Raw genomic sequence first — 20,654 nt, 5'->3', positions numbered from 1 at the left:
CTACCAGAGGTGAAAGTTCTGTATTTTTTTATTAAAGCTTTTCCAACAGCTCAAAAAGACTTGGACTCTAGACATCTTCAACAGCTAAAACCTGAGAAATTTAGCTCTCTTCCTTTTGCTGATAGTAAAGATTTTGCTAGGGGGTGAAAAACTATAATTGTTTTCTTTTTGATGGGGATTTATTTTTGTTTGGATTTTTTTTTCCTGTTTGTTTTGTTTATATAGATTTCATACAGTCTGCAAAATATTATTTTCCCCTTTAGACTCATACAGTTGGATTTCTCTTGCAGAGGGAGTCTTGCCTTTTGTATGGAAGTGTACCAAAAATAATACCATTAAAAAATGGTTAAAAAGAGTTCCTAAATGATTTCAAAATACATTACTTATTCTGGAAAAGACAGAGCAGAGAGTGTATATAGGATAGCATAGTCTAGTATTCTACAAAGAGTTTGCTGGTCAGTGTTTTAATATCTTAGAGACTTTGTCATGCCACAGTACAAAAATGAAAACGCTTCAAAAATACCTTTAAGTGTGTAGTGAGAGCACACAAACATAGAAAGTGCAGTTTAGTGGGTACCTTGTGACCATTGAACTGATTATATGAAAAAAGATGCTCATCAGTCATTACTAAATGTTAGGAAACTGAGTTTGAGTGTTCTTATTGCATCTATTTGTGCAGTTATGCTGTATTGATCTTCCTTCATTTAATAAATGTAGGTGTGGGTGTGGGTGTGGAAATTCTCATGACCTGCTAATTTCCAGGAATGTTCTCAGTGGATCACAAGATTCTGAGGTAAGGTTGGACTGTGCCTCAGAGCCAAAGCCATGCTCATCCTTTAAGCACCATCTGGGCAGAGCTGTGGCTGTACAAGAAGTGTACAGAACCTGTAGGATTGGAGCCCAGTTATTGCTCATGGAGTATTTTGGGACCATTGTCATTGTTTATGCTTTTGTGACTTGTTCTTTGGACACTTTGGACAAATGCCTGAAGTCTTCAGGTAGGGATTCACACACTCTAGCACAAAAATCCCCAAGCTTCTCACAGTTTAAATCAAGTTTTTAAGTAAGCAATCTGTATTTTGGTGACCTGTGTTGTTAACAAAAAGGTTATGTTGTTAAAAGACTTAATAAGGGAGTGGGATGACTAAAAAAATGTCTGCTTCTCTTTCAGATCCAGTCAGAGAATGCATAGATGAGGATGGAAACAAAAAGAGAGTAAGTGCATTTGCCTGTGTTGGGCATCTGGCTTTTAAATTGCAAAGTTTGTGCTAGAACATGAATATCTGAACAGTTAACCTAAACCAAAAATTATTAAGACAATATTAGGAATGATTTTGGAAGAGGAAAGTGTTGGGTTTTGAACTGGTGGGATAACTTTGCACACAGAGGAGGCTTCCTCTAACATCACCTCATCTTGCAGAGTGTTGAATGTTGTTGAAGTGCAGAACCAAAAGTTGTGATAGTGTTTGTCTTCCCTGACAACAAAAAGTGCATTTCCACCTCCTGGTGAGAGGACTTCTGGGACAGCTACACATGGCCAAAATAAAGGTGCATGTGCAGGGTCAATGTCATTGTCCAGCCCATGTCCTGCTAAAATTACAAATACCTTGTCCCTATGACAATTTTACGGGAAGATAATTATTGTGTGACTGTTCTGTCTCTAGGGAAAATCGTCTCTTTAGCAATGGAATCAAATTTCTTGGAGTGAGTTTGTGCAAAAATTATTAGACCTGAGAAAATGCTCAGAAATGTTAGTAAACTTGTCTGATCTTTCAAAAGTGATCCCACTCTAAGAAAGCAATGTTCCAGATGTTATAAATGGTTCAAATTCTTCATCTCAGGTGAGATGCCAAGGTTTTTCAGACTATGTGATACTTCATACATTTAAAATATTAGCATAAGCTTGTGCCATATTTGCAAGTAGGGATCAGTTATGAGTTCTACTCCAGCATTTATCTTGAATTTCCAGTACATAAAAAATATTCCTTAGGTTTTTCCCTTGTGAAGACATGACTGTGAGGAAGGATGTAGCTAATAAATGAATATGAATTATCTAAACACAGGAAATATATCATAGCTGCCTTACATACTTGGCCTCAATCAGCTAGTCAGAACACAGAAAGGCTTTAGCTAAATCAGACACTAAGTATAATCTGATGGCTTTGAGGCTGACAGCTTAATTAAGTAAAAAAAAACAAACCCAACAAGCAAAAACTAAACTTGAAAAACTTCTTTATTAAGACCAAAAAAGGAAAAAAAACCCAGATTTTCTTTGAACTGCATGTGTCCAGGCCTCTGGGCTCCTAGAAGCAGACACAGGTATGTGTAGATAAGTGCTGGGAAGGCTAAACTTGAATTTCAGACATGTCAGGTTTCATTTTTGGGGATGATAAACTTAAAGCACAATTTCCGTTCTGTCTGAAATGCTTTTAGAGGCAAACAGACTGGGCTCCAGTCCATATAAAAATGAACCACACATTCAAATGGCAGGGATTTTGATTTGCCTCTTCTGTCAGCCAGGAAAAATAGGTGTTAGAAGGCACTATGAGGCCACAGCCTTCTGGAGCTTCCCATAGAGCCTACAGGACACCTGTAGAAGTTCCTGCCCCTGTGGTGCAGCATCCTCTGCTGTGCCTCACTGGCTCTAAGGTGCCACTGTTCTGTTCCCCTTTTTCAGCACAGCCCAAAAATCCACAGGGAGGAAGAATCAAGGCTCTTCCTTCCCTGATTCAGAAAACACAGGTTTTTATATTAGCTTCATAATTTTTAGGTGTTGCTCAGAGAATTCTTGCAGAAGGCTCAGCTTCCCAAACGGGATGTCTGTCATGCACCTGGAGATTGTGGGAACAGATCTCTTGCAGTTTGCAAGGAAATCTGAGTTCTTGGGATCAAAAATCTCAGCCTAAATCCTATCACTGTCAGGAATATTACGATCTGCTACTTTTTCATGTTTTGTTTTGTTATTACGCCTACCCTGGACATGGCTGTAGAAGGAATATTCTTGACTGAGGTCATGGTTAGTAGCAGATCAAATGTGCTGTGTCAGGCCAAAAATCTATCCTACCCCCTGCACTGTATGGCCAAAAATAGTAGCCAGGGAAGCAACATTAATAAATATGTATAAAATTTTCCTGAACTATCCTAGCCATAAACAATTTGTTAGTCAGGGACACCCTGAGCTGCAAGTGACACCTTTTTGTATGTGATAGTGCTGGATTGTTTCTCTGTGAGTTTCTTCAGCTGTTCTTCAAATCCTTGGAAGTTTTTAGTACTCATCAGATCCAGTGATAAGGGGTTGCAGGAGTGCCAAACATTGGCTGTGTAAAGAACCATGGTTTCATGTTTTAATTTGCCAGTTTGCAGAGTATCAGGACAATTATAAAAAATTAGTCTTTTTTTTTTTAACATAGTTAATTTTCATTGTTGGTCTTGTTTTGAAATTTAGAAGCAGGCATAAAAGTGATAATGGAAGTGTAGGTTTTTGTCTTATAATAGTGATATTACCCCATGAAGTGATCTATAGAGCAATTTGCATTTCTAGGCTGTTTAATGTGACAAACTCCACATCCCTGAACTATTACCATGTCTTTTCTAGTGTTGTTCAGCTCTTGGCTTAGAGAATAGACAAAAAAATAACCTAACCTAGTGTAAGAGGTAACAGCCAAGGGAGCTGCTGAGGTGTATGGATCTCCTGCAGATGCACAGCAAGACACAGAGTGTGTATATCCAGGTCTGTAGGTTCTTAGCTCCCTCAGAGAGGAAGTCTGAGGCTTTCTGCAGTGTCCTGGCAGACTTATCCTTCACAGCTTAGAAACCAAATTTTGCTCTCCTTTCTGTCCTGCTTTTGCTCCTACAGTTTCATATAAAATGGGATTTAGGCACTCTTTGTCTTCAGAGTCCCTTTGTTTTTCCTCTGCGCTAGGATTCTTGTGGTTTTTTATCCCTCAACTTTTTTTTTTTTTTAATTTCTTGTACTTTGCTTTTCTTGTCCAGCTCCTAGATGTTTTCTAATAAATGTCCTATTAAAGAGTGAAATAAAACCAACAAAATAGGTATGGAAGTCAGACTTGCACAGCTGTATATGTAACCTTCCAGGTGCTCCACTTTCAGTGAGCTGTAGGAAAGACAACTGTAATTAAAAAGCGTTCTATCTCTTCCTATGTAAATACTTTTGCTGTCCTTAAAGCTCCTCTTGTTACTTTTTCACAGCCTCCTCTAGACTCAGAAGTCTGAAAAAAGTATTAAACAACTTCCAGTTGCCTTCTCAAAGTCCTGAAACACATAAAACAAGTCCAGTAAATTAACCTGTATTTAATATGTAATTTTTTGTGGCTGCAAATATGGCAGCTTTTGTTTAGACTTGATGGCATCCCGTAGCTCAGAGATACAGAGAAATACTTCACAGAGAATCATCTGTGAATTATCTTGTTGCCAAGGTATTTTATTCCTTTTTTCTTCTCTTCTATGGGAATGATGTTTAAACTGCAGAGGACAGGATGGGAGATGGCTATGCCCAGTATCAATTCTCTTTTCTTCCTCACATTCCTGCTTGTGAATATCAAGGAATGTTATCCAGCTCACAGAAGCACCGTTTCACTTGTACTGGTGTTTCTGGACTCACCTCTGTGGAGAGAGCTCTGGAAGTGCTGTTTCCCACATTGGGGGATATTCTTGGGAATGCACACCTCAGGGATGAACACTGTTTTAAAACTCATTCAGCCTACTTATGGACTTTAGGGCTCTGCAGGATTGGAGCCAGAGAGCTTAGATAGGAATCTTGAGACACTCCACATGTATCTCTCTGTTATTTATTAGTATATAATCCTGATGCCTTAAAATTCAGACTGTCCTTTGGAAAATAGGAATATATGTTACATTTAATTCTTTAGCTCTAGAAATCCACTTTGTACATCTAATAACACTGATCTGGTAGAGTATCAATTTCCCTTTGGGAAGAAAGGAGCTGTTTTAAAGTTTCAGAGTTCTTGATAAAATAACTACAATATTCCACACTTTCATAGTTTGGAACAAATATTAATTCCTGCTGTGCTCTGACTATCTGTGGCTTATGAAAACTAAAGGACTTGAAATTTAGAGTAAAGCTGAGGGCAATTCTTTGTTGACTCTGGTCTCCATGCATGTTGTAGGATGGGTAAGCTCTAACTATAGGTGGTTGGAACAAAATATCTCCTATTGTAAACAGTTATCTTTAGCATAGAATTTCAGCCTGATTTTTAGTGTTTCTAATTTAAACTTTCTTATCCTCATGAAGTTGTTAATACAGTGCATTCCATTATTTATTTTTTCAAAGCAAATGTGAATAGCACTGCTGTCAGGGTCACTTCATTTTCTGGCTGAAGTTCTGTGACACTAGCCAAACTTCGCATTTTTGGTTTCAGTTGTTGCATATCCGTGTTTCTCTCCTTAGCCTGGTGACAAATGGACATTACCAGACCAGTGCCATACTGTGACGTGCTTCCCAGGAGATTACACAGTTCTGGAGAGCCACCACATCAACTGTGAGAGAATGCCAAAGCCCGTGTGTCACAGCAACCTTCCTGCTGTTAAGGTGGAGGAAACTTGTGGCTGCCGATGGATGTGCCCATGTGAGTATCTGTCCATGTGTGCCTCTCCCTCCGTGTCATCTGAAGTGTTTGACCCCAAATGTGATGCTTAGTGGAGCTTCTCAGACACTGAACACTTCAAAAATTACCAGGGTGGGAGGAATTGCTGTTTAATTGTTATACAGCCATTTAAGCAAATAATGAGGAGTGTAACAGCCCAACTAATGCTGGAATGCCTAATGCTACTTGCAAGTTCAGGACTGCTCTAACCTTATTTTTTGCATTAGCAGAGCAAGTGTTTTATCAGGTCATCTCACACTCAATTTCCAAAGCTGTGTGAGCTGGGAAGGAGGATGTATGGGAGAAACCAGGAATTTATCTCGACAAGCTGTAAGCAAGTAATGGATTCTTGGTCCATCTCAGGGCTTGAGGGTTTGGCCTGCCCTCTATCAAGCAGGTGTAGTACAAAAGCATAACAGAAAATTCTCCCTAATCCAGATAATCTCACACTGAGTGTCTGAACAGAAAGGCTGAACACTGTGTGATTGGTGCCTGGGCTGGGATGATAGGAACAGGAATTAATTGCATCCACTCACATTTACAGGGTTAGAGGGATGCAGCCCTGAGGCTGGTGATGCATTTATTAAAGTGTAAGTGGGTTTAAATCTAAATTCATATGCTTATTTCTTAAAAGTAGATCAGAACCCTATATAGGGTTCTGATAAAATATATACACATCTCCTCCTCACAACATATAATCTCAATTTAAAAGGTACTCTGCTGAGCTGGCTGATTTAAATACAATTTCTTCCAGCCACCCCTTGAAATACTAAAGCTTGTAGCTGGATTTTGATCCCTGAACTCTTAGACATACAAAATTTTTTACACCCTGAGTTTTGGCATTTCCTAATGTGTATTTGATGATCTAAAGTTTAAATCTAACATTTCTGGTTTGCTACAAGGATTTTGAAAAAGTAGAACTATTTTAGACAGTTAGTCAGAAGTATTTTATAGTGTTTAAAAGATAGTCTTAGTGATACCTACCCATAAGAAGTGCATCTTTATTAAATTTCTTGATCCAAAAAGCGTAGATAACAACATGAGGACATTACTTTTGGCATGCAAGACATACCTTCATAAAAAACCTTCTTAAAGGATGAAAGGAAAATAACCTTTCATACCATTAGCTGATTATTGCAAAAAGCCCTATAGTTCACTCGAGCTAAGAACCGTTTATCTCTTTATGAATTTAATGAACCATGACACCCAATTCTTTTTTTTCCTAAGGTGGTTTCCTACAACTCATGAGGGAAAAATAGAAAGCTTCCATGTTACAGAAGGAGAGAACAGAAAATCCCCAATCCCCCCCACCCCAGCTGATGAAAAACCCCATGGGTCAAGTCCTCTTCTTTTAATGACTGCTTAGTGCAGCCAGGGGGATTCTGTGCCAACTGAAGCGCTACATCAGTAACAGCTGAAAAGGTTGATACTGATTGCTGAATCAGTAATCAGTAAAGCAGAGATGGGCATAGCAGAGGATGTGCTGAGTGGGAGCTCCATGTGAGGCAGCATCTTTGTTGTTATGCAAGGAGGCTGGTTAGGCCACCCATGAAAATGCTGCTAAATTGATTCATGATTCATTCATTTAGAGAGCTAAAACACAATTTCCAGCGATGGCTTGACATTGTGAGTGATGTGACAAATGCTTCTGCAAAGAGGAAGTCCTTAAAAAAGGGTTCTTAGGTCATCTGAGTTCAGAGGATGGTTCAGGACTTACACTGCAAAGCTGCTTGCTTGCTGAACTAGTTACAGATTTTACAGCACCATGATTTGCAATGTGATTCATGGCTGTTGTGTGCTCTTGGACTACTGTGAAATGGATCTCATTAGTGCATTTTGTGCTACAGAAACCTATGAGAAATTTAAAAGCATTCCCATTATCTTTACTTCTTTTTATGTCCATGAATAAGTAAAGACTGAGAAACATGGTTTTATTGCTAACTCGTTTCATTGTTATTTATATATGAACGTTATAAGCATTTACAGTCAAATATCTGAAGATCCTCCCTCCCTCCCTCCCTCTGAAATTAAATTTGAAGGTCATCAAATAGGAAAAGATTGTTCTCAGCTAGAAGCAAAGTACTGAATTATTAACAATGGTAATTTTCCTCCTTACATGTTTTGCTGGCATTGATTTTATTGTCCCTATTATCCTTTAAGCCAGAGATTTGAAAACATATGAGCTAGAAGTTTCAGATAGTTTTCAGATTTTGTTTTGGTTCTTCTGGGATTATAATCTTCCTTGTTTTCCATCTTTTGAAGACAAGGAAGTATTTATAACTCAATGACCAGGACACTGAACTGTTAGCTGGCCAGTGGTTTATCCTGTGCATATTATTTCTCTGCAGTTTTCCTGTCTGAAAAACAAAGTCCCTGGGTATCAACTTGTGATGTATTTGATAAGGGTGAAATAGTGTTATTTGGAATAAAATGTAACACTGTATGGAATATAATGCAATGCAAAGGTTGAACAGTGTGTTACAGTCTTTCTACTAACAGGAAAGGGATTTTCCCTGTTTTATTTTTTCATAAAATCTATTACTAAATCACATTGAATTTGAAAAACTTTTAGGCAAAGGGATTTTCTACAAGTTTATCCTAATCTTTTATGATACTTATTGTTCCCAGACAAAGGGCATTGCAAAAAACCTCCACATGTGATTAAGTATTTACTGAAGTTTCTTGTCAATGATTTGCTGCAGCATTTGCAATGCATTACCTTCCTCTCTTTCCCAATTAATTGTTCCCTATGTCCACAATAGCTGTGAAGATACAGTGAACTTTAAAAGCAAATGTCTACACAGGTTTTTTTGTTGTTATTTCCAGGTGTCTGTATAGGAAGTTCTTCTCAACATATTGTCACTTTTGATGGGCTGAATTTTAAGCTGACTGGCAACTGCTCCTACACCTTATTTCAAGACTTTCATCATGATGTTGAGGTCCTGCTCCATGAAGGGCCATGCAGAGCAGCACCCAGGATGAACTGCATGGATTCCATCGAAATGAAGCATCGTGGTGTGGCAGTGCAGCTCTTCAGCAACATGGCGGTGAGAAAATGCCATGAATTAATCTGTGCACTGTCTGCTTGCGCTGCAGAATTCAGGTTATGGGGACAAATTTCTTCCCTTGATCCATTTTCAGCCTACTTTTAACATCTCTTCTCCATTTCATGATACAATCAGTGTTCACATAATGAGCCAGACACGTTTCTCCTCTTGTTTTCCCTGTTGTGCTAGTGTGCCAATGTCAAGAAAATGGGATTTGGCACTGTGTCCCTGACACTTCTGCCAGAAAGGCAGGATTACACACGGGACATACTGCACTCTGATTCCCCTCTTTTGGTAGAGGTCCTTCACGCTTTGTTTGGTCCATGGGAGAGCACTCTATTCACAGACCTGTGCCTGACTGGCCAGCTGAAGGTCTTAGGGAGTTGCTTCTCACCTTGTGTGCAACGGGACCTCAGCATTAGGTCCACTTGCTTAGTATGCGTTAATTTGTTTTATAGGCAGAGACTATTCAAACTCAACTCAGGGAAATAGCTTCTCTTTGTGGTGTCATTTCTTGCTAGGACATGCCAGCTAGACATATAGGAGTTGGCCAACTTGCTAAAATGATCTCTTCTGAGTCATGTAGCAAAATAGAGTGGACCAAAACACCTACACCAAGTTCTGCATAGTGCTGGACAGCCTTGACTTCCACTGAGGTGTCATTTGAACCTCACAGCATGAGGTTGTTAGTCTGTAAATATGTGGTGCTCAAAGAGTGTGCTTATATAGGAAAATGTTGGAAGAGTTGTTCATGTAATTCACAGGATGAAGGTCAAGTACTTGTGTATGGCTTTAGACTCAATAGAAACCTTCAGCTGTCGAAATTGTTTCTTATGTCCAGATTCAATTTGATCTTCAGGTATTTATTGAGTCAAAATGTGCTTCAGCTGTAAAATTGGGTTGATTGGTACCTGCTTGCTAGAACTGATGTGATGACCTCACCTTTTTTTTTAAACAGGTGACTGTTAATGGTGAAAGGGTTCTTATCCCCTATTCCAGCAGCTTGTTTGAAATTGCTGCCTATGGAGAAATAATGCATGAAATCAAGTTCTCTCTTCTTGGACATAATCTCACATTTACTCCAAGAAACAATGAATTTATTCTTAAACTTAATTCAAAGAGCTTTTCTTCAGGAACAAAAGGGCTTTGTGGTAAGTTTGAAAGTTAGTACTTTTAACAGCTTCCTACTTGGGCTTGATCTTCTATTTATTTTATTAGTATTTGTGAATCTCAAAATCTGTAAACTCTGGGTGAGCTGGTCCCACACTTTTGGGGGAATGTTGGAAATCTGTGTGAGTTCTTCTACTCTCATCCCCAATGTAACAGCTCACTCATGCCCAGTAATACTTTAGAAAGAACAACAGAGACAGCTTTCTGGGGTTTTTTTGCTCTAAGTTGTCTTTTCGAGGAGATTTGTGCTTTTTTTAGGATAAAGGTTTCCTCTTAGATTCTTACAAATTCACTTCTGTGAGAAATATGTGCTTGCAGTGAAGGTGAAACATTTGAGAGGGCAAGTTAAATCTACGGTATCCTCAGTGGTCTAATCTGTACAGAGATTGTACCTCTGTGGCATAACTTGTACCTCCTTTAGTGAGGAAATGAGAAACAAGACCCAGGGTGTTTATGGCTCTACTGACAACAGCTATAAGGAATATAATGAATTCCTCGAGCCATCCCAACCAGGGTCATTGATCCCATCCCTGTTTTTTCTAGGTTTATTTTAGTGCTGATTATTCAGAGATTTTTCTTTCCCCTTTACTCACCCTGCCAGGGCTGTGTGACCAGAACCACGTCAATGACTTCACTCTGCGCAATGGCTCTGTGACTGCTGACAGCAGTGTGTTTATCCAGGACTGGACAGTGACAGAGCTGGGCCAGGTCTGTGAAAGCCGGAGGGAGGACAGGTGCTCCGAGCGTGTGCCCAGCCACTGCCACCTCTTGCTCTCAGACCGCTTTGCGGAGTGCCACAGGATCATCACCCCCAACATGTTCTACGAGGCCTGCATGGAGAGCAGCTGCTATGAGGAGGAGGCCTGTGAGATGATCACTTCCTACGCTCACATCTGCAGGGAGTATGGTGTCTGTGTGGACTGGAGAGCGCCCGAGCTTTGCCGTAAGAGTTTTACTCTGTGCTAAAACTGATACAGAAATTGCCCTGCTTTGGGACATCTCATCAGTGTAATATGAACTTATCGAATGTTATAGATGAAGTTTATTGTGCAAGCGGTATTGCAGATCTGGTTGGTCACCTGCTAAGCTGAATGTTGTGAAGGAAGTGTTTCTTGGTAAACTGCTAACTGGTAAAATTCCAGGTCAGAGGGAAATAAAGGTACTGTGAATAGGTGCCCACAGCTATGTGACAGTAACTGGCTCTACAGCCACTGAACCGTTGTGGCACCAGGTTTGGGCTGAGAGTCTGACAGGCTGTTTTAGCAGCAGATATCATTGCTTTGATACAGACTTTGGACCCTCTGAGGTGGACAGAGAAACTTGTACTTTGGACTAGTAGAACTACTTCCCTGACAGCCTGTCACTGTCATACCTGGCACAAAATAAGACTTTTCTTTATAACATTCACAAAGTCCTCCCATTTCCATCAAAGCCAAAACTTTTGAGAATGTGGTGGAAGAGCCAGTGTGATTTTAAGTTTTTGCTACAGGGAGAAATGGGGAAATAGCTTCTCTTTGTGGTGTCATTTCTTGCTAGGACATGCCAGCTAGGCTGACTGAACCAGCTGTAATTTTCTTTGCAAATCTGGTTCTCCTGCCTGGGTTTTGCTTGTGTATTGGAGGAGAAAAGTTTGTGCTGTGCAGCAGTGTAGTAGGATATGAGCATTGCACATTACCAGAACCCAACCAAGGCAAATAAGACACCCATGCTAGAGCCAAACTCAGACAACTGTTGCTTTGCATACCTTCTCTCCTAAATTCTCATAGACGAGTAGTTCTGCTTTTTCTTCCTGCTTTTTTTTTTCTTATTTTTTCTTTTTTTTTTCTGTTTCTCCTGAAAGCCCTATTAGGAGCCAAACCTAAAAATTTGGCAGAAATGCAAGGAACCATTAAGTACAAGTAAATACTTGAGGTGGCTTATTCTCCACCATCTCCTGTTAACCTTTCTGCAGTGATGGTTGCACATTCAGTCAGTCCCTCAGTGTGTCTGGTTTAGTCAAGTGCCTTAGATGTGGATGTATGTGGGCACTTTCTTTCCCAGCTACCTCCTCGCAGAGTGTCTCAATGTCCCAGTTGATATTCTCAACTCCTGCCTCTCTGGTTGAGTTGTTTCTGGATGCTTTGCTTTCTTTCCCTGCATACTTTTCATTTCAGCACTGGAGAACCAGCATTCTAAAGGCATGATGCAAAATCAATGTGTAAAACAAATGCATTTTTTCATGTTTTAAACTCAGACTGAAAGAACGAAGTCAAGAATGTCAGTGTGAATTTGGCTGAAGCCTCCACTTAATATTTGAAATATCTTTCCAGGATCATATGTTACTGAACACAGTCTGTTTGGAGCATAGTCCTAGAAAGCAGAGGGAGAACATTGCCAGCCATTTTCCAAATTCAGTGCCTCAGCCAGACTTTGTAAATTATAATGTCCAAAGCTGTATGTCAGCAGATTACCTTAATAACTTAATAACATTTTTGAAATTTCTGTCTGGTTACATGGACTGTACAAGGATAGACAAAGAGTTGCTCATTTTAATGCTAATTGCATAAAAGTCTTAAGTATGCTAACAATAACATCATTGTCTTTTTTCCAGCAAATGCCTGTGTGCAGCTGCCAAAAATGTAAATTGTCAACATTTGATTTATCCAAATTACATTAATGACTAAATAGACAGTACAGCTTAATCACTCTATCCCTACATGTTTAATGGTACAGTTCTAGATTACCTTGCCTCCCTCCTCTCAATCCACTGAACTCCTGTCATTCTTGTAGAATTTTATCTGAGGTTTTGTCATGCCATATTGAGACATTCCAAGCACTACAAGTCTTTCCTGATTGCTCTTCCTGGATGGATGAATATACTCTCTGGAATTCAGGTATATTCAGCCTGGAGAACGCTTTGGGGTGACCTCACTGTGGCCTTCCAGTGGCCTGAAGGGAACCCACAGGAAAGATGGAGAGAGACTCTTGACAAGGGACAGGACAAGGGGAATGTCTTCACACTGACAGAGAGCAGGTTTAGAGTGGATATTGGGATACTGTGGGGGTGGTGAGGCCCTGGCACAGGTTTCCCAGAGAAGCTGTGGCTGCCCCATCCCTGGGAGTGTTCCAGGCCAGGTTGGATGGGGCTCTGAGCAACCTGGGCTAGTGGAAGGTGTCCCTGTCCATGGCAGGGGGTTGGAACAAGATGGTCTTTAAAGTCCCTTCCAGACCAAGCCATTTTATCATTATATGAAATAATTGGCTTTAACATGGCTGATGTTGAAGACTTTTTTTTTTCTGTCTCCATTATCTGCCAGAAGAGTGTGTGTAGACAGTTTAGCTGATGAATCTTTTCTTGTTTGTTTGGGAGCTCAGGTTTTCTTTCAATGTTTTTGTGAGGGGACTGAAAGAAAGTTTTATAAACCTCATAGTAGTCACAGACTGGGGAAAAAATAAACACTTTTTCTAATTGAAGCTGTAGAGAAAAATAGACTTAAGGGAATACACAATGTGGAAGCTGTGTCCATAGGTTTTTGAATAGCTGTAGCCCTAATTTTGTGTTTGCTTTTAGAGACAATATCCTCAGGTTTGTGAGCACATCAGTAAAAAGTTTCTGTTGGCTTACAGGGCTATGCAACTTTCTTTGATTCAATTAATTCTGTTAATAAGGCAATGCAGTTAAAAATATGCAGAAATCCAGCAGGTTCACTTTGGAGGTATCAAAATATTGTGTTTGTTAGCTTTCTTTATTTGTATGGGAACACTGCAGCCTATCAAGTTTAAAAAAAAATGATAAATAAAAATTCTTCAATGCTTTAGTCCATCTTGGCTTATCTCTTAACCATGCACTGTTACCATACATGTAAGGTTTTAAATTCTTGTCTGTGGCCCAGTGTTGGAAACAAAATTTGACAAGTGAACGCTCACCTGAAGCATTGTATCATTGTTGGGGTAAGTCATATGCTGCTGGTGATTCATGTGGCCTGAAAATGTTGTTTGCTGATTGATGCTGCAAGGGACCAGATCCATTAATTTTGGTGGCTTTCTAAAATTGAAAGAATTCTAAAGAATGCTTGATAAGAAAGATTGATTTCCATTGCTTTAGATGTCTTAAATAAAGGTCGTGTTTTCTTCTCTGTCTTGCTCAGCAATGAAATGTGCCCCACATCTGACATACAGCCACTGCCACACAGCCTGTGTGAAGAGCTGTGAGAATAATACCAAAGTCAGTGTCTGCAAGGATTATCCCACAGAAGGCTGCTTCTGCCCAGAGGGAAGGATGATTTTTAATGACAGCTGTGTTAGTGAAGAAGTCTGCACTCAGTGTGTCAGTGAGGATGGCACACACCATCAGGTAACTACATGCGCAGCAACCTCTGGCAGGGGTTGGAGTTAACACCTTTGAAAGCAAATCTGTTTTCCCTTAGGATACTTTATTTTCTAGCTCAGTTCCTCCTAATCTGCTGGCTGTCAGCCCCATTTAGCTCCCCTAGTGTGAAATTGGCTGGGACTGGATATAAAGATCACAGCTGGGACTGTACAGACCTGGCAAGGCATGACAATTCCATGTGGAGGGAGGTCTAGAGGGAAGAGTGGAAGAGTGATGGCATAAGTGAATATTTACCAAGATAAACATCTTCATTCAGCAGACTTTTACGAGTAATGGCAATATAATCATAAATCTGAATGCTTAAAATGTGTTACATTGTCTTTACAAAGCTCACTGAAATCCTCATGAGGGGCAGTGGAGAGACATGCATCAAACTCCCCTGTCAGGGGAGGGCTAGGCTGGATATCAGGGAAAGGTTCTTCCCCCAGAGGGTGCTGGGGCACTGAACAGGCTCCCCAGGGAATGGTCACAGCCCCAAGGCTGCCAGAGATCCAGGAAAGTTTGGACAACAACCTCAGGCACAGGGGGGGATTGTTGAGGTGTTTGTGCAGGGCCAGGAGCTGGATGGCATGGTCCTTGTGGGTCCTTTCCAATTCATGTATGATATATTTCCAGTGGTTGGTGTGGAATGGTAAGACCAAGTCAATCTTATGTCAAGTGGTATTTGTCTATATATATATATGTGTGTGTATGTGTGTGTGTTTGTGTGTGTATTTTTTTAGGAGAACTATTCTTTCGATGAATTCATCATTTTGGTTTTGCTTAGTTAAGCCAGTCCTCTCTGTGGCAGTATGCAATTGGGAAAAGCTGTGGATGCTGGGTACCAGACTGCAGTGAAAGACACTGTTGATTCCAGCATCACATAGTGGATGTGTCCCCTGTTCCAAGCTCTTCCCTGTGTCTCCTGTTCCAAGTAATGGAGTGGTTGCTCTTCACCCCCAGATACTCAGCTCTTAGAGTTTGCATGTACATCAGCCAGTCCTCTTCAATCCACAGTTCTGTTATAGGATTTGATGGAGAAAGGACTTTAATTGCAGTGTTTAATGAGCTTTAGATCCTTAATGAGATTTTTGGGGAGGTGGAGGACAGGGGAGGATCAGGTCATGTAACTGTTTTTTCATGTAGCTGTTTCTCCATCATTGCAGGCTTAGCTTTGTGAGCAATACAACAGGCACTTGGCTCAGGATTTCCTTAACCTCCTTCTTTTCTTCTGGTGTTCATTCCTTGGTTCTTTTCTACCCTAGATTGTGTTTGGGCTTATGGAATTTTAGTCCCAACACTCCCACAGAGTGGCTTAAAACATGTAACTATCTCTGAGTATAGGTGCAGTTTGCTTAGATTTGTCCTCTTTGTTTTCTTCCTATCTCTAAAGGACTCAGCAGTGTTTGATTTAAACCATGCTCCAGAGTTTTCCAGGTGACAGCATTTTTTTTTTTTTGTGGCATCCTGATGTGCTCTATATGTTCTCACCCAAAACCTGGATTGGTTATGCAAATTAAAGTGTCTGATAATGCATTCTTCCACTCTTATCTCCCTATTCATATGTGTGTTAAATGTGCATAGATCTGTGTGGGTAACTGCAGCTTTAATATCAATGATTACCACTCTCATGGGAAGGAACAGTGATTGAAAAATTATTCTCTTTACTGGTGGTTTCTGAATGTGCTCATTACCCCCAGACAGTCACCACAGTGATGGTTTCAGTTTTAGAGGTGATATAGTGCTTTTCCAGTCTTCAGTGCACTGGAGAGTCAAGTGATGATGCTCCAAATATTCTTAATATAAAATATGCACTATTTATTTCTCTATGTTGAAGACTTGCTAATTAGGGAAAGCAGACACTTCTCTGTATTTCCCAAAATAATGCTTTTTCCCTTATTACCACTGAACATGCAATCTTGGTATGTAGTTGCACCAGTCCACTGTTACTCACAATAGCCTGCAATTGCATTTATATCTAAGCATTTTTGACTCCTAAAACAATAGTAATTCCTCATCCCATCCATGCATTCCTTACATCTTTTGCTAAATTGGCACACTACAGTCATTGCAGAATTATGTGTCTTCTTAGTTTTTTACTGTTAAGAGCAACCAACCCTTCATAGATAGATCTTTATAAATCTGATTTTGCAGGTTAATGTTACTCACCCTCACCCACTCCCATCCTCCCATCTCAAAATACCAGTGACCTGAGCATGGGATTTCTATCTAACACTCTGTTGGGGGTTTTCCTTCAGCACATGGACACCTGGATTCCTGAGAATGAGCCCTGCAAGATCTGCACGTGTCTCGATAACAAGAAGATAAACTGCACAGTCCGACCCTGCCCGACTGTCAAATGTAAATTCATTTAGCTCTGTGTTTGGAATTGAATTGATGTTTTGGTTCCTGGCTTCCTAGTTCTTATCCAAACTTGTTTTATGGATGTTTTCTCCAGCTGTCCAGTGTGGTCCATGTGAAGTTGCTCGCCTGCGCAGGGGTCCTGGTCAGTGCTGCCCTGAGTACGAATGTGGTAGGTTCTTGTAAACTCTTGGAATCTTCACCTGTACTTTTACCAGATATTTCTAAGGTATACAGTCCCTTTTTAAAAAAATATTTAATTCACTTCTACATTTTTGATACCACTGAATGGCTGTGCAATCATCCTTGTTGGAAACCAAACAGCTCCTAAGTATATGAGCCTCCATTCACTTCCAATTTTGTCCCTCTTTCTGTAATAGATGAGGAAGGGAAGGGAATGGAACAATTTGTTTTTGTCTAAATGACATTAGAATGTTTTTTTTTCTCAAGCATTTATTTTTGCATCATCTATATTTGCCCATTAAATATAACATTAGAACCTTAATCCCCATAACCTAAGCTTGAACTCTTCTCCTAAGCTATTTTGAAAACAAACTCTGACCTGTTGAACTCTAATGTACTTCATATTTTAAGACAGCAATTGAGTGTGAGTTTAATGGGGATGTGCATGTGTGTGTGTGTCTTTTCTTGAGGACTAAGTAGGCGTGGTTTTAACCACTCTCTGAATTTCTGCTCTTAGTGTGTGACCTGGTTTCCTGTGATTTGCCTCCTGCCCCTGTCTGTGAGTTTGGCCTGCAACTGGCCCTGACAAACCCTGGAGAATGCAGACCAAATTACACATGTGGTAAGATCATTTTTCCTAGCAGGGAGTGACACTGGAACACTGCATTTGAGCAACACTGACAATTTCCTTTAGGCATTAATTCTCCCCCCTCTGAAAAGTTTTAATTTTAGTGCCAACGGACGTGTAATGATTTCCCGGGCTTGGCAGAAATGTATTGTTGGCACTTTGAATACCCTTTCAAATTAAGGACAACTGAAACACTTTACTCTTGGACACGTGTTCTCTGACCTTGATGCTTATTTTATAAATCTTCTTGTTTGTGTATGAGACAAGAATCTTTTTGGCAGGGCAGGAACTTTTCTGAGTTCCTGAACCAGAGCCTTTTATACCTGCATTACTCCTCAGGCTTTAAGCAGATTTGTAACTGTTTGAGGTGGTGATTAATGCCTTGCTGCCAGAGACCTGTCCTGTTCACTCTGAAAAATCCTGCAGCACTCTGAAAATCCCTGAGTTTGACACAGTGCCCACCTTTTCCTGCCAGCCTGCAACAGGGAAATGTGCAGCTCCATCCCAAGGCTTTCCTGCCCGTCACATCGGACGCTGACCGTTGTCAAGACTGAGTGCTGTGATAAATATGAGTGTACCTGCAGCTGTAGGAACTCCACAGTGAGCTGCCCTCTGGGGTACCTCTCCCAGTCTCTCACCAATGACTGTGGCTGTGTATCAACCACCTGCATTCCAGACCGGGTAAGGGAAATGACATGTCTTTTCCAGGGACGAGAGTGTCTTTTCTACAGGGAGAGGCAGCACCAGAGCAAGCAGGCAGCCAGCTAGATATGAATAAACCCCCAATTAGACTGCTGGAAAGTGATGCCAGGGCATTTTACATTTACAAGTACCTGAAAGAAACACACTATTACTTCATACTGTTGCTTCTTTAATTACAGTAATTTAACCAGTCCATTTTTGTAACTCTGAGATAATGTAAAAGAAAAAAATACATATTGAAACTTAGAGGTCACTCAAACATTAGGAATTTCAGAGGTGATTTTTGTTTTCAGGTAACTTTGGGACCACTGCCATTACTATATATTCTTCCAATCCCATACTAAATTTATTGACATATTTGGTACACCTTAGACCTAAAATTCCTTGTGCTCAGTGATTGCCTTTGCCTGAGAAGGTGTTGTGTCTTTTAAGAACTATATCTCCACTTTTAAGTTTTTGCCAAATGATGACTCTGCTAAAGCTTCACTAGGGTATATTTTTCTGATTTTGCCAACCTTTTATTAAGTTGCTATATTATGTTAACCTTTAAGATAAAGTTGCTTAGAGGAGACGTTGCAGGGCAATGTAAGTTTTCCATTAAATCTGAACACAGAGTTACATCGTCTTGCAGCTCAGGACATCTATCTTTTATTGTCCATTTCTAAGTAGTTCATGACCTTTCATAATTCATTTTATGTCTCTGGGACTTACTTGCTCTAGCTATAAAAATAAATTATATTCTGTTTTTAATACCAAGCTGTAAAATTCGCTAATAGCAAGTTCAATATAAGGCATGTCTCTGCTTTTTAGGGGTAGCTGTGGTTGCCTGAGGATACAAGAGGATGAAAATTTTTAGCTCCAAGTAGGATCTCTTCAGATCAGATGGTTTAGCTGGAAGAAGTTTTGTTTTCAAGGCTCCTTCTAGAGGACTTACTGTTATCTCTAAATATTGTGTCACATTATACTTACAGGGAAACTGAGACCCTGGGCAATTCTATTGACTGCAGATAAAACTCTCCAATTTATTTTGTGTAAAACAGTAGCTTTGTTTGTACTTTTATTTCCTTTCCTCAATAGACTGGCCACAATTTTAAGACGTGCAGCATTTCTAAGGGACTCAAAATATTCCACAGAATTTTTGGTTGGTTTCACAATTTAAAATGCAGCCTTTTGGAACCAGCAGTGTGCCATGACAGCAGCAGTGTGCTCTTTTATGTATTAATGATTGCATTCAATAGGTGTGTGTGCACAACAACATAGTCTATCCTGTTGGGACAACCTGGGAAGATGGATGCAGGGAATGCTCTTGCACTGGTGTGAAGGATGATGTTACAGGACTTCAGATGACAGAGTGTCGTGACAAAGAATGTGACATGTTCTGCTCTCGGGTGAGTAATACTTAAACCAGTGCAATAACCAGCAGAGCCCTGATGGGGACCTGCAGTGATCCCTTTTAAGCCTCCTTGTTTAGAGAGTAACCAGAGAAAATTAGAAAAATAAATATTGTAGCAACAGATTATCTTGGGAGCAGAATCTAAAAGCATTAGTCTGAGCTTTATTGACTTTATTTTAGGGTCATTGTTTTAGGATTGCATTCTTCTGCCAAGAAAATCAGTGACAAATTAATTTTACATCTTGATGGAAGAAAAGCTGCATCCTGAAGTGCCTGTCATTGACACCACTTGCTCAATAAGTGTTCATGATGTCTGAAGTTCAATTGTGCAGATGCCTGTTCTAGCTCAAGTTCACTTTCTGAAGTTCCCATTTCAGCTCTGTCTGTTGCTCAGCTTTGCCTATTGTAGTAGTAATAAAACCTCATGCTGGGATCTTTATTGTGCTTAGACATCTGCTACATCCAATAAAACCCTGTGGTTTACTTTTGGAAGCCTGCAAAGGAAGTCAGAGCCACTTTGTTATATTGATTTAGATGGTCAAACAGGAATAGACAGATAATTGCTACAACGAGTTGGTAGAGGAATGTGATTTAAGACAGATATTAGAAAAAGGTTCTTCCAGAGGGTGGTCAGGCACTCCCCAGGGAATGGTGACAGCCCAAAGCCTGACAGAGCTCAAGAAGTGTTGGGACGTGGTAGGATTTTTGGGGTGTCCTGTGCAGGGCCAGGAGCTGGACTCTATGATCCTTGTGGTTCTTAAATATTGCATCATTCTCTAGGACCAACCAAAAAAACCCAATACATTAGGATGCAAGTGCAGAGTTTGGTGACAAAGTCTGAGGATGCCAGCTGTAGTAAAAGCTATGAGAGTAGATGTGGGAGTTTCTACCTGTTGCAAGAGAATCCCTTCAGTTTCCATGTGTAGGAAAGACTTGTCTCTGTTATGGCAATTTTAATGAAATATTAGGTCTAAAGTATCTGGCTGTGTTTCAGCTCATAGCAATAATTAACAAATTATTTGTTACTCCAATAAAGTCTCACTAATGCAGAGCTACAGTTCCTTGACATCGCAGCATCAAAAAAATCTGGCTAAAAACACATAAAAAGACTTGGTGGAAATGATGCCAGTTCTTTATGGGAATTTGTAATTTCTTCAGCTCCTTTAATGGTTATCAAGGCTGTACAACCAAAACTGTA

The 20,654-nt window shown here is 40.1% G+C and overlaps 1 protein-coding gene across 1 annotated transcript in view; it reads left to right on the top strand.

Annotated features, from left to right (window-relative positions):
• The window catches only part of VWF (von Willebrand factor), a 127,139-nt gene that overhangs the window by 86,367 nt on the left and 20,118 nt on the right, over positions 1 to 20,654 (top strand). Inside the window, exons 33-43 of the mRNA XM_005532685.3 lie at positions 1,172 to 1,215; positions 5,429 to 5,606; positions 8,451 to 8,671; positions 9,630 to 9,822; positions 10,443 to 10,784; positions 13,969 to 14,174; positions 16,448 to 16,550; positions 16,648 to 16,722; positions 17,251 to 17,355; positions 17,837 to 18,042; positions 19,302 to 19,451. Of these exons, the coding sequence (XP_005532742.2) occupies positions 1,172 to 1,215; positions 5,429 to 5,606; positions 8,451 to 8,671; positions 9,630 to 9,822; positions 10,443 to 10,784; positions 13,969 to 14,174; positions 16,448 to 16,550; positions 16,648 to 16,722; positions 17,251 to 17,355; positions 17,837 to 18,042; positions 19,302 to 19,451 (1,823 nt within the window). The remainder of the gene's footprint in view (positions 1 to 1,171; positions 1,216 to 5,428; positions 5,607 to 8,450; positions 8,672 to 9,629; positions 9,823 to 10,442; positions 10,785 to 13,968; positions 14,175 to 16,447; positions 16,551 to 16,647; positions 16,723 to 17,250; positions 17,356 to 17,836; positions 18,043 to 19,301; positions 19,452 to 20,654) is intronic.

This window comes from Pseudopodoces humilis, chromosome 5 (assembly GCF_049639895.1).
Source record: "Pseudopodoces humilis isolate 2021_Gansu_Grassland_sample_001 chromosome 5, ASM4963989v1, whole genome shotgun sequence".
Lineage (NCBI taxonomy): Eukaryota > Metazoa > Chordata > Aves > Passeriformes > Paridae > Pseudopodoces > Pseudopodoces humilis.
This window is presented reverse-complemented; position numbering and strand designations above follow the sequence as displayed.